Raw genomic sequence first — 12,928 nt, 5'->3', positions numbered from 1 at the left:
CCACCACCCAAAGGACATCCAGCCAACTTTACTCAACTGTGGAAATCGCTGGAGCCAACATGGGCCAGCATTCCTGTGGAACGCTTGACACCTTGTAGAGTCCATACCCTGACAAATTGAGGCTGTTCTGAGGACAAAGGGGAAGGACAACTATTTTTTCCCATACTATTGGTCTGAAAATGTTATACGATCTGATGTGACACGCGTAGTTAGTGCAATCCAGGTTGCTTAGGACATCCCTAACCACAAACATTTCCTAAACCTATAGGGGTACTTCGGGATTTTGGCAATGAGGCCCTTTATCTATTTCCGCAGAGTCAGATTAAGTCATGGATACCATTTTTATGTATCGGTGTCCAGTATGAAAGAAGCTGAAATTTCCGAGAAATGTCAGTGGAAATGATGTGCATAGATATACACACAGTGGGGAGAACAAGTATTTGATAACCTGCAAAATCAGTAGTGTTTCCTACTCACAAAGCATGTAGAGGTCTGTAATTTTTTATCATAGGTACACTTCAACTGTGAGAGACAGAATCTAAAAATCCAGAAAATCACATTGTATGATTTAAGTAATTAAGTTGCATTTTATTGCATGACATAAGTATTTGATACATCAGAAAAGCAGAACTTAATATTTGGTACAGAAACCTTTGTTTGCAATTACAGAGATCATACGTTTCCTGTAGTTCTTGACCAGGTTTGCACACACTGCAGCAGGGATTTTGGCGCACTCCTCCATACAGACCTTCTCCAGATCCTTCAGGTTTCGGGGTTGTCGCTGGGCAATACGGACTTTCAGCCCCCTCCAAAGATTTTCTATTGGGTTCAGGTCTGGAGACTGGCTAGGCCACTCCAGGACCTTGAGATGCTACTTACGGAGCCACTCCTTAGGTGCCCTGGCTGTGTGTTTCGGGTCGTTGTCATGCTGGAAGACCCAGCCACGACCCATCTTCAATGCTCTTAATGAGGGAAGGAGGTTGTTGGCCAAGATCTTGCGATACATGGCCCCATCCATCCTCCCCTCAATACGGTGCAGTCGTCCGGTCCCCTTTGCAGAAAAGCATCCCCAAAGAATGATGTTTCCACCTCCATGCTTCACAGTTGGGATGGTGTTCTTGGGGTTGTACTCATCCTTCTTCCTCCAAACACAGCGAGTGGAGTTGAGACCAAAAAGCTCTATTTTTGTCTCATCAGACCACATGACCTTCTCCCATTCCTCCTCTGTATCATCTAGATGGTCATTGGCAAACTTCAGACGGGGCTGGACATTGCGTGCGCTGCAGGATTTTAATCCATGACGGCGCAGTGGGTTACTAATGGTTCTCTTTGAGACTGTGGTCCCAGCTCTCTTCAGGTCATTGACCAGGTCCTGCCGTGTAGTTCTGGGCAGATCCCTCACCTTCCTCATGATCATTGATGCCCCACAAGGTGAGATCTTGCATGGAGCCCCAGACAGAGGGTGATTGACCGTCATCTTGAACTTCTTCCATTTTCTAATAATTGCACCAACAGTTGTTGCCTTCTCACCAAGCTGCTTGCCTATTGTCCTGTTGCCCAGCCCAGCCTTGTGCAGGTCTACAATTTTACCCCTGATGTCCTTACACAGCTCTCTGGTCTTGGCCATTGTGGAGAGGTTGGCATCTGTTTGATTGAGTGTGTGGACAGGTGTCTTTTGTCCAGGTAACGAGTTCAAACAGGTGCAGTTAATACAGGTAATGAGTGGAGAACAAAAGGGATTCTTAAAGAAAAACTAACAGGTCTGTGAGAGCTGGAATTCTTACTGGTTAGTAGGTGATCAAATACTTATGTCATGCAATAAAATGCAAATGAATTACTTAAAAATCATACAATGTGATTTTCTGGATTTTTGTTTTAGATACCGTCTCTCACAGTTGAAGTGTACCTATGATAAAAATTACAGACCTCTACATGCTTTGTAAGTAGGAAACACTACCGATTTAGCAGGTTATCAAATACTTGTTCTCCCCACTGTAGATATTGATATAATAACCATCATATCAAAATAAATGTAGAGTCATGCAATGATGTGTGGTCTTCCCACTATGACTCGTTGGGAAAGCATGCAGTTTATTAGGCTACAGATGAAATACATTATGATGACTTTCACAGTGTGGTCAAAGTGCAAAATGATGATGCAGGTGCTTCTACACCTGCATTGCTTGCTGTTTGGGGTTTCCGGCTGGGTTTCTGTACAGCACTTTGTGACATCAACTGATGTAAAAAGGGCTTTACAAATACATTTGCATGATTGATGAGTGATTGATTGATGAGTTTGATGCTCCTTTCCAATAAATATCAAGGGTCTTATTCTGATGACATGATCATTGATGCTTGGCTGCCGTTTGACAAATAACAATATAATCTCGCTCTTTTATCCATAATAATCTTATTGTGTAGGTTATATGTGCGCAGTTGGCTAGAGCGCACATGCCAATACCAGTGGGCACACTTGCTATATAACGCAACAACAAAAAAAGTGAGAAAACCATTAGTAGAGTTGAAAATGCGATGGAAACCCATTTAACTTGTCTTTTTTATTCATCACATGGGAATTTAACCGCAAAGGGTATGTTTATGTGCCATACATCATCATGCACAGCCTTGTATCTGCGACAAGTCAGTCAATTTGATGCAAACATATCTAAAGTATCCCATAACCATTTAACATTTCAGCTTCAATGGTGGGTAGTGACGTCCCAAAGATCCCGGATTGCAAGGACCTTGCACACGGCGTAGCATGAATAAAACAAAACTTCCTGCTAAATAGTGGTCGAACAGACAAAGCGGTGTGGATTCAGTACGAAGATATTCGACTAAAGCAAAAATACATTACACCAATGGTAAGGTTAAGTTTGACTAACTCCAATGTAGACCCACGGGCGATAACGATTTCTAACTTTGGAAGGGAAGTTCCAACACGTTGCGGTAATACTCCGTTAGCTAGCATAGCATCCCGAGAGCGTTGGCTAGCTAGCTAAAAACAATGCAGTTTGCTATGCGCTAGCTAACGCTTTCTAGTTAGCTATGTTCCCGGTACTCAGCTAATTGCAATATATAAAACCATATCTATTGATTTTCAATTCCTCCTAGTTTGCTAAAATGAAAAGTCCGTTGGTTAAGTAACGTAGTAATTTGGCTAACTTAGCTAGACATCGTATTTGCTAGCAATAACTGGACTTCACCTTCACAAGCTGTCCTTGACTCTACAAATGTAGAATGTTCTAGTAAGCGTGCCATCGCTAGCAACACTTAATCGTGTATACAGTTTCTGGATAAAGATGAACAGAAATTAGGAACCAGTGTTGAGCGTGGAGCAGTTAACGTTAGCACACCTGTTTTGGGCATGCTAATTACTTATTAGTACCCCCCACTCACTTGTATAGAATTGAACTTGGATTTGCCTTGGAGGCAAAATTGGCTAGCTATTTTACTATCATCTGCACGCTTATCATTCAAAACGTATTGAAATGACAGTCTAAAGTCAGCCTCAGACACCCACCACCATAGCTGCCGTTAGCAAGGCTAGTATTTACACACTAAAAGCAGCTACCACCAGATGTCATAATTATCTTGTAAAAAAAACGGAATAGTCCGCAGGAAGCCTGAAGTGAGTTACATTTAAATGTATTCTGCCTGTTGTCCGTAGTGTTGGTCCTTATGCAGCGGGGATTGAGAAAAACAAATTAAACCGACATTCCAAACGTGGGTCTATTGTAGACCCACTTCCTCTCTGCTTACCTAGCTATATCTTAATATCTGGGGAAGAGTAGCTTGGGGATTCTAATATACTAAACCTCATGTCAAAATCCTGCACGTGCGCCATACCTACCTGCACAAGTAAAAGCAAGAACTTGTGTGGGACTTTTATTTTGACATGTCCATGAGGTAACAGTTAACAGAAACTGCATGGGTCTACAACAGACTCACGTTTGTTCCATTTAGATGTTTTTTCTCAAATTCCCTCGACAGAGTACGTTGAAATAAAATTTTCCGGCGGACTAATGTTTTTTTTGTAAGCTAACGTTAATTCCCAGGAACGCTACTAGTAACGTTAGTGTGTAAATACTAGTTGTTAAAATCAGATTGCTACCGCCACCACAGACAATGGCATGCTGCCAGCTTGTCATTGGTTTTTACCTGCGTTAGCTAGCTACTACTATGAAGGTCAAAGCTTATAATTGAGTAGCTTTTAATTAAAATAATTTAATTGAAACCATAGCAGGATGTTATCGAAATCCAGCTAGACAGTAGATTATTTGTTACCAATAGTCCACGAGTCAGAAAGAAGCAAGAACAGAATCCAACGGTACATCAGTTTTCAATGGGCTGGTTTCCTTGACACAGATTTAGCCTGGTCCTGAACTAAAAGCATGCTGAGCTTGCTTTTTTTTGTCCATGACTAGTTTTAGGTTCAGGCCTAATCAGTTTTTGGGAAACGGGCCCTATATGTTATGTTTAATATGAATCAAGTCCAGCTCAATGAGCTACGTTATTCAGAAAACATGTATACAGTGCTTTCAGAAAGTATTTATATGCCTTGACATATTCAAAAATGTGTTGTTACAGCCTGAATTCAACATGGGTTGAATATTTTCTCTTTCACCCATTTACACACAATAACGTGTCTTTAGAAATGTTTGTAACTGTATTGAAAATATCTAATTTACATAAATATTCACACCCCTGAGTCAATACATGTTAGAATCACGTTTGGCAGTGATTACAGCTGTAAGTCTTTCTAGGTAAACTTCTGAGCTTTGCATTCTTGGATTGTACAGTATTTGCACATTATTCTTTAACAAATTCTTCAAACTCTCAAGTTGGTTGTTGATCATCGCTAGACGGCCAATATTTTTTTTAGTCTTGCCATAGATTTCAAGACTATGTCGTGTCTTTACTATCATTAGATTGAAGACTTCGTTTTTATCAAAGATTCTCTGTAATTAGTATTATGCGATCAAACTGATTAATCATGTAACCGTAATTAACTAGGAAGTTGGGGCACCAAGGAAAATATTCAGATTAAAGTTATTAGTTATAATTAGTTATAATTTCCTAAAATAACTTTTCAGATATTTTCATATCTGATCCATAGTCTTCTGATGAATGAATTATTTACTTTACCTCACGTTAGTCTCATTCCAAACGTCGTAAATTGTTGGTTATCTGCACAAACCCAGTCTTCACTATCAGTCATCCATACATCAATTGTCTTAAATCATGTATTTATTACTAAGTAATTCACAGAAATGCATAAACAAACAAACAAGGTAAATATGTTTTCAAGAAATGATAGAGGAATGTGTCCTAGTGGGCTAAACCGGCATCGTGGCTTGGTGGACAAAAGGGGGAGTCAGCTGAGAAGTCACTACAGAGTGATAATTATAACAATTGAAATGCTAATCCTTTGCTCACTCGGGAACAATTGCAATCAATACATATTTACGCTTAGTGTGTCGTCTTGATCACAGTTGAAAAGTTTGTTTCTGTTGGAGAGTTTCGTCCTCTCTCTCTCTAGTTCAGATTGACATTCATTCATTTGTTATAGAATGGATGTTTGGGTGGTTGTCGTTCTTCGCGTTCAATGATACCGAATTCCTAGCTTCAGACTAGTAATTAATATCAAAGACTTGTTCTTATTCTGTTGGTATCGATAGTCTAAGAGTTTAACCACACGGTATGGTTAAAAGATTCAGCAATGGTCTGCAACCTTTGTACTCCCGTGATTGAGAGAAACATGGTCTGGTGATAATTTCTCAAAGTTGGGTTTTATTCGGAATTGCAGAAAAGGGGCTGTCCCAGGATGCCTGACCCTAACTGGGCTCAGGGGCGGTCCTCTGATTTAGTTCTCAAAAGGGAATTGGAGTTTCCTTCATTAAACAGTCCAACATCACATTGTAAAATTGTGTAAACAGTATCATACTCACTCATTCATCTTATACAACAATTAGATGTAAACCTCATATCTGAGGCTATTATATAAACAGTGTTATGGTAATGTGGCCACACCGTCTCCCATGAGCTTCCACAAGTTGTAACAAAGGGACCAGTTCGTAGCTGGATTCTTCACCGATCTTTTATACCTTTTCCGGAACATGAAATTTGTTCGGACCTCAAGTTCTGTGAGGTGGAAGAAATTCCTTTGTTCTCTCTGAAAATTCACTCTCTTATACTGTGTGGCCATGAGGCAGGGTCTTCTCCTCTGGAATTTACGACCTTCCTCTGACCACAGCAGCCTAGTTGAAGGAGGCAGGGAGAGGGGGATGGGGCTTGCTGTACCCAAAGAGGGCAACGTCATGACAACTATTTAATAAAAAATTGTAACTAGGCCACTCAGGAACATTCAACGTTGTCTTGGTAAGCAACTCCATTGTAGATTTAGCCTTGTTTTAGGTTATTGTCCTGCTGAAAGGTGAATTTGTCTCCCAGTGTCTGGTGGAAAGCAGACTGAACCACGTTTTCCTCTAGGATTTTGCCTGTGCTTAGCTTTTTTTAAAAATCTTAAACTCCCTAGTCCTTGCCAATGACAAGCATACCCATAACATGATGCAGCCGCCACCATGCTTGAAAGTATGAAGAGTGGTTCTCGTGATGTATTGAATTTACCCCAAACATAACACTTTGTAATCAGGACATAAATGTAATTTCTTTGCCATATTTTTTTCATGTTTACTTTGGTTCCTTATTGCAAACAGAATGCAGATTATTTTTATTTTTTTTCTGTACAGGCTTCCATTTCACTTTGTAATTTTAAGTTAGTATTGTGGAGTAACTACAATATTGTTGATCCATCCTCAGTTTTTTCCTATCACAGCAATTAAACTCAGTTTTAAAGTCATCATTGGTCTCATGGTGAAATCCATGTGGTTTCCTTCCTCTCTGGCAACTGAGAGGAAAGACACCTGTATTTTTGTAGTGACTGGGTTGATTGATACACCATTCAACGTGTAATTATTAACTTCACCATGCTCAAAGGGTTATTCAATGTTCAACTCCCTGGTCTTTGTGGTTGCATCAGTTTGCAATTCACAGCTCCACTGAGGGACCATACAGAGATGAGTTAAACACTATTACACACAGTGATAGTGAACTTATTTATGCTTGCCATAACAAAGGGGTAAAATACTTATAGACATTTCAGCTTTTTATTTCTAATTAATTTGTAAAAATTCCTAATCATAATTCCACTTTGACATTATGGTTTATTGTGTGTAGGCCAGTGACACAAAACGTGGAAAACGTCAAGGGGTGTGAATACTTTCTGAAGGCACTGTAGGGCCGGTTTTCCTGGGCAAAGATTAAGTCAAATCAGCACAGTGCTCCTGTAAATGTCACAATGTCTTATTAGAGGAGGCAATAATAACAGTAAGATCATCATACACACAATGTTTGCTTATCAAGACAATACTCATAGGCAGCACAGAGACATCCCAATTTTAATAACGTTACATTTTCATTGTTGGACATAAGACTAAAAACGCCAGGGAAAAAAAGTATTTTAACTTGAGAAATCTGAGCCCAAGTATCATATACACATGTAAGCTAAGCTTGAAATTATTTTCTTTTAGCCCAACATTTGTATTTGTAATTATGTTCTTGCCCCGTGACTATCCGCTCAACAAAGAAATCCACCCACAGCTGAATCTAGTTAATGATCACTGAAGTAGACCACAGTATAGCCTATTTTAAAAATAATAATAAATAAATGAAAAAAGATTCATACCTCAGTGTCTGTGGAGCAGGTAGGCTTGCTTCATTGTTTTGCATAAAGCATACTACAGTGCCTGTGTGTGTGTTGTGATCCAGCTGGCTAGAAGTTTAGTGACGGTTCTGAGAACTGGAAACACCATAGGGTAACATCAGCTGATCACTGTGTACAGTACAGCAGGTTACCTATGTCGACAGCAGGTGCCGTGAGTAGCTCGAGCTTTTGTATGGTTGTCAGGACAACCGAGATTGCATTGGGTTCACAATAGTCTCACAAGCCAGATCTTAACACTGTATTAGATTATAAAGGCCAGATTCATAATATGCCTATATTCAATAGAAAATGCCAGGGCTGTTTGCAAATCTTTAAACCATCAGATTAAATTAGTATTTAAAATTTTTGAAGTTTATACTGCACTGCGAATGACAGGGATATTTTTGACTTTTTATTTAGTCAAAGGTGCCCTCATTTGAATTCTTCAGCTTTGCCTTTTGATCTTAGTACTACTGGGCAGTTCTAGCATTATGGATGTTACATTTGCATGCAATATCACAACTTTACTGTCTCAGAATGCACAAAATATAAAATGTAACTTTTAATGTGTGTCTATAGTACCCCTTTTGGGGGAGTGTACAGTGCATTCAGAAAGTATTCAGACTCCTTGACTTTTTCTACATTTTGTTATGTTACAGCCTTATTTTAGGGTTGCAAAGTGTCTGAAACTTTACGGTAAATTTCCAGAATTTCTTCATGGGAAGTTAAGCCTGGGAATTTTGCTTGAATTCATCAAAAAAGTTAGCTTATAACAGTGAATCTTTTTTGTGGGATGCACAAGGCAATTCTAGGTCTTGTGGCATATTTTGGTTAAACTATCCCCAATTCAATGGAATTGCAACCCTATGCATGCACAGTGCATTCTTCCATCACGTGTACAGCTGATGCTCAAGATTTTTCACAGTAATGATATACTATTGAGCCCACACTACTACACTGGCTGAGCCAAGGACTACATGCTTTCTGGTAAGTTTTGATTACAATACTGGGTGGGGTGAATATATTTTGTACGACGTACATTGTTTTTTTTGTTAACTAGGAAATTAGTAGCCTACAGCAAAGTGTGTTTTAAATCATTTCTAACTTGTTTACAATTTCTTCTAGTTAGTTTTTGCTACCATGTGGGTTTTAGCTTGCTTGAGCCTGCTCACTGAGTGTTAAGTCACCTGTTTCCATGTTTCATTTTAAAACATGTATCTTACAAAAGCTGTTTAATCTTTTATCTTTACATGGAATTGTATTTTGTAACTTTCTTTTTCTAATCATTACAGGGAAATGCCACGGGCACTATCTGATGTATGGAGACATTTCACTGCAGCTAATGTAGAAGGAATAGCTGTGTAAATGTGCAAATACTTTGCCAAATCCTATGTGAAGAATGCAACAAAAGTGCAGAATCATCTGGCCAAGTGCATAAAGTTCCCTCACCGCTCACAACAAGCAACCTCTGACAAAAGTCCCTCTACCTCTATTCGAGGTGAAAATAATGTTTCAGACACCTTATCGATAGCAACAGCTCATGGTCCTCCTGGAATCAGGAGTTTTTTTATTCAATGGAGGAACGTAGTCAGAGAAATGCTGATATGAATGTCTTGCTCGAGTTGTATATGCAACTGGTTCACCTCTGATGCTCACAGGCAATGTGTATTGGAAGAGATTTCTGAATGTTCTTCAACCAGCATGCACCCTCCAACCAGACATGCTTTATCTACTCATTTGCTGGATGTTCAAGTGAAGGTCAAGCAAATCATAGAGAAAGCAGACTGTATTGCAATCATCTCTGATGGGTGGTCGAATGTAATTAATTGTTCCTTGCCCACGAACATCTCCACCCCTTAACCAGTAATCTACAAGGGCACAGACACTCCGGTCTCTACATTGCAGATGAGCTGAAGGCAGTCATCAATGACCTTGGACCATAGAAGGTATTTGCACTGGTGACAGACAATGCTGCTAACATGAAGGCTGCTTGGTCTGAAGTGGATGAGACCTACCCTCATGTCACACCCAGTGGCTGTGCTGCTCATGCATTGAATCTGCTCCTCAAGGACATCATGGCACTGAAAACAATAAAAACACTACAAGAGAGACAAGGAAATGGTTAGGTATGTGAAGGGTCATCAAGTTATAGCAGCAATCTACCTCGCCAAGCTTAGTGAGAAGAATAAGAGTATCACATTGGACTTGCCCAGCAACACCTGTTGGGTTGGTGTTGTCATCATGTTTGACAGTCTCCTGGAGGGGAAGGAGTCTCTGCAAGAAATGGCCATATCACAGTCTGCCGATATGGACAGCCCCATCAAGAGGATCCTCCAGGATGATGTATTTTGTGGGAGAGTGGTAAGCAGCCGGAAACCTATAGCAGTAGCCATTGCACGGATTGAGGGAGACAATGCCATCCTGTCTGATGTTCAAACTCTGCTTGCAGATGTAAAAGAAGAAATCCGTACTGCCCTGCCCACTTCACTGTTGCTCCAAGCAGAGGAAACTGCAGTTCTGAAATGCATCAAAAAGCGTGAAGACTTCTGCCTGAAGCCCATACACGCTGCAGCGTACATGTTGAACCCCAAGTATGCTGGCAAGTACATCCAGTCTGGTTCAGAGATCAAGGCCTATGGTGTCATCACTACCGTGTCTCGCCACCTTGGCCTGGATGAGGGCCTTACGAGGTACACTTCCAAGCAAGGGCTTTGGGATGGAGATGCAATATGCCACCTGATGGAAGGGACTTTGTGGATCAGAGACTCTTTCGCCTGTTGCCTCCATCATCCTCCAAATCCCACCGATATCAGCCGCCTCAGAGCGCAACTGGTCCACACCAGAGCACACAACAGGCTGACCAATACAAGGGTTGAAAAATTGGTGGCCATCCAGGGAAATTTGAGGCTTTTTGAGCCTGACAACAAGCCATCCTCAACAAGGTTGGAAAGTCATAGTGAAGATGAGGCCTCAGTCTGATGTTCAAGAGTTTGACATTGAGGAGGTCTAAGGAGAAGACATGGACGCCTGAGAGGAAGACGACAAGCTTTAGTTTCTAGGCTATTCGTTTACAGATGTATGTTGAAAACGGTTTTGGGAGATGCGATGAATCATTGGAGATTGTTCAATATTCCCTTTTGTTGTTCAGTGAAATCATCCCATGTGAAGAGTCAACTCATTTAAAGGTTAAAGGTTCAATTTGTAACTAAATCAATTTTTTTGGAAGGATTTAATCATTTGCAGGATTTAATCATTTGCAATTGTCTACTTAGGTTTCTGTTTCTGTCTCCATATGATATGGTAAATATGTTTTAAAAGCATTTACATTTAAATGGTGTTAATATTAATTTGCATATATTCCCATTAATTCCCACGGAAAGTTTCCACCTCTGAATATTCCCAAAAATGTGCAATCCTAGCCTTATTAAATTGCCCCCCCCTCAATTTACACACACTACCCCATAAGGACAAAGCAAAAGCAAGTTTTTAGAAATGTTTCCACTTGTTGCATTTTTTTACCCCCATTTTTCTCTCCAATTTCAATCTTCTCATCTCTGCAACTCCCGAACGGGCTAAGGAGGCAAATGTCGAGTCAGGCGTCCTCCGAAACATGACCTGCCAAACCGATCTTCTTAACACCTGCCTGCTTAACCCGGAAGCTAGCCACACCAATGTGTCGGAGAAAACAGTTCAACTGATGACTGAGGTGCACCCGGCCCGCCACAAGGTGTTGCTAGAGAGCGATGAGCCAAGTAAAGTCCCCCCGGCCAAACCTTCCCCTAACCTGGACGACACTGGGCCAATTGTGAGCCGCCCTATGGGACTCCCAATCACGGCCGGTTGTGATACAGCCTGGGATTGAACCCGGGTCTGTAGTGACGCCTGTAGTGATGCTAGAGCATGCAATAGAGGCGTCACTGCAATATCACAACTTAGATCACTGCGCCACTCGGCAGGAAAGTGTGTGTGTGTGTGTGTGTGTGTGTGTGTGTGTGTGTGTGTGTGTGTGTGTGTGTGTGTGTGTGTGTGTGTGTGTGTGTGTGTGTGTGTGTGTGTGTGTGTGTGTGTGTGTGTGTGTGTGTGTGTATATATATAACGGAAATGTCACATTTACATAAGTATTCAGAACTTTACCTTTGGCAGTGATTACAGCCTTGATTATTCTTGGGTATGATGCTGCAGCTTGGCACATCTGTATTTGGAGTTTTCCCCATTCTTCTCTGCAGATTATCTCAAACTCTGTCCGGTTGGATGGGGGACTTCGCTACACAACTATTTTCAGGTCTCTCCAAAGATGTTCAAGTCCGGGCTCTGGCTGGGCCACTCAAGGACACTGACACTTGTCCCGAAGCCACTCCTGCGCTGTCTTGGCTGTGTGCCAAGGGTTGTTGTCCTGTTGGAAGGTGAACCTTCGCCCCAGTCCGAGGTCCTGAGCGTAGGGATGGTGCCAGGTTTCCTCCAGACGTGAAGCTTGGAATTCAGGTCAAAGAGTTCAGTCTTGGTTTCATCAGACCAGAGAATCTTGTTTCTCATGGTCTGGGAGTCTTTAGGTGCCTTTTGGCACACACCAAGTGTGGTGTCATGTGGCTTCTGTCTGGCCACTCTACCATAAAGGCCTGATTGGTGGAGTGCTACAGAGATGGTTTTCCTTCTTTCGCCGTTTTGAATCCAAAATAGGTGACCTACGTGATTCGTGTAGATCCGATGAGATAAGTTTGGGGGTGGGGGGGGGTTGGATGACTACTGGCTGTAAGAGAACGAGTGATGTGTGTTTGGAGATTTTCGGCAAAACACCGTTCCTCAAAGTTGTAATGCGTTAGTTGCTTACTGGACCCTGTCAATCTGTCTGAAATGTTAACTAGCTATCAAACTAACCACTATCTGTTCACTAATGTTTTCCCTCTACAGTATGTGGTTAATTTTCAAAATGAGGCATTGCTTGTTAAACAAGTGGATTCAGGGATCAAGTGTAGCTGGAGCTGGGCCTGGTTTAACCTGGATGCCACTATAGAGGTGAAAGGAACACCACACACTTTCCCCCTTTCTCACTTTTGCTAGCACATTGTAGAACAGATGTCCACAGCCAGAAAGTGTACATTGTAATAATGTGCAGTGTAGCCCAAAGATATTGCTTTTGTTGTGTTGAACTTGACAGTAACACGT

General features: G+C 41.2%; 1 protein-coding gene across 5 annotated transcripts in view; it reads left to right on the top strand.

Annotated features, from left to right (window-relative positions):
• The first annotated feature begins 2,714 nt into the window (after positions 1-2,714).
• Positions 2,715-12,928, top strand: part of eya3 (EYA transcriptional coactivator and phosphatase 3) — a 28,498-nt gene continuing 18,284 nt past the window's right edge. For 2 of the 5 annotated variants that reach the window (XM_024395500.2, XM_024395499.2), the window contains exon 1: positions 2,720-2,864. In XM_024395500.2, coding sequence (XP_024251268.1) covers positions 2,862-2,864 — 3 coding nt within the window. In that variant the 5' untranslated portion in view covers positions 2,720-2,861. Of the gene's footprint in view, positions 2,865-12,928 lie in introns of all 5 variants that reach the window. The other 3 variants (XM_024395502.2, XM_024395503.2, XM_024395501.2) reach the window with 3 other exon arrangements.

Source organism: Oncorhynchus tshawytscha, linkage group LG31, assembly GCF_018296145.1.
Source record: "Oncorhynchus tshawytscha isolate Ot180627B linkage group LG31, Otsh_v2.0, whole genome shotgun sequence".
Taxonomy (NCBI): Eukaryota; Metazoa; Chordata; class Actinopteri; order Salmoniformes; family Salmonidae; genus Oncorhynchus; species Oncorhynchus tshawytscha.
The sequence above is the reverse complement of the archived record's forward strand: the minus strand, read 5'-3'. Positions and strand labels throughout refer to the sequence as shown.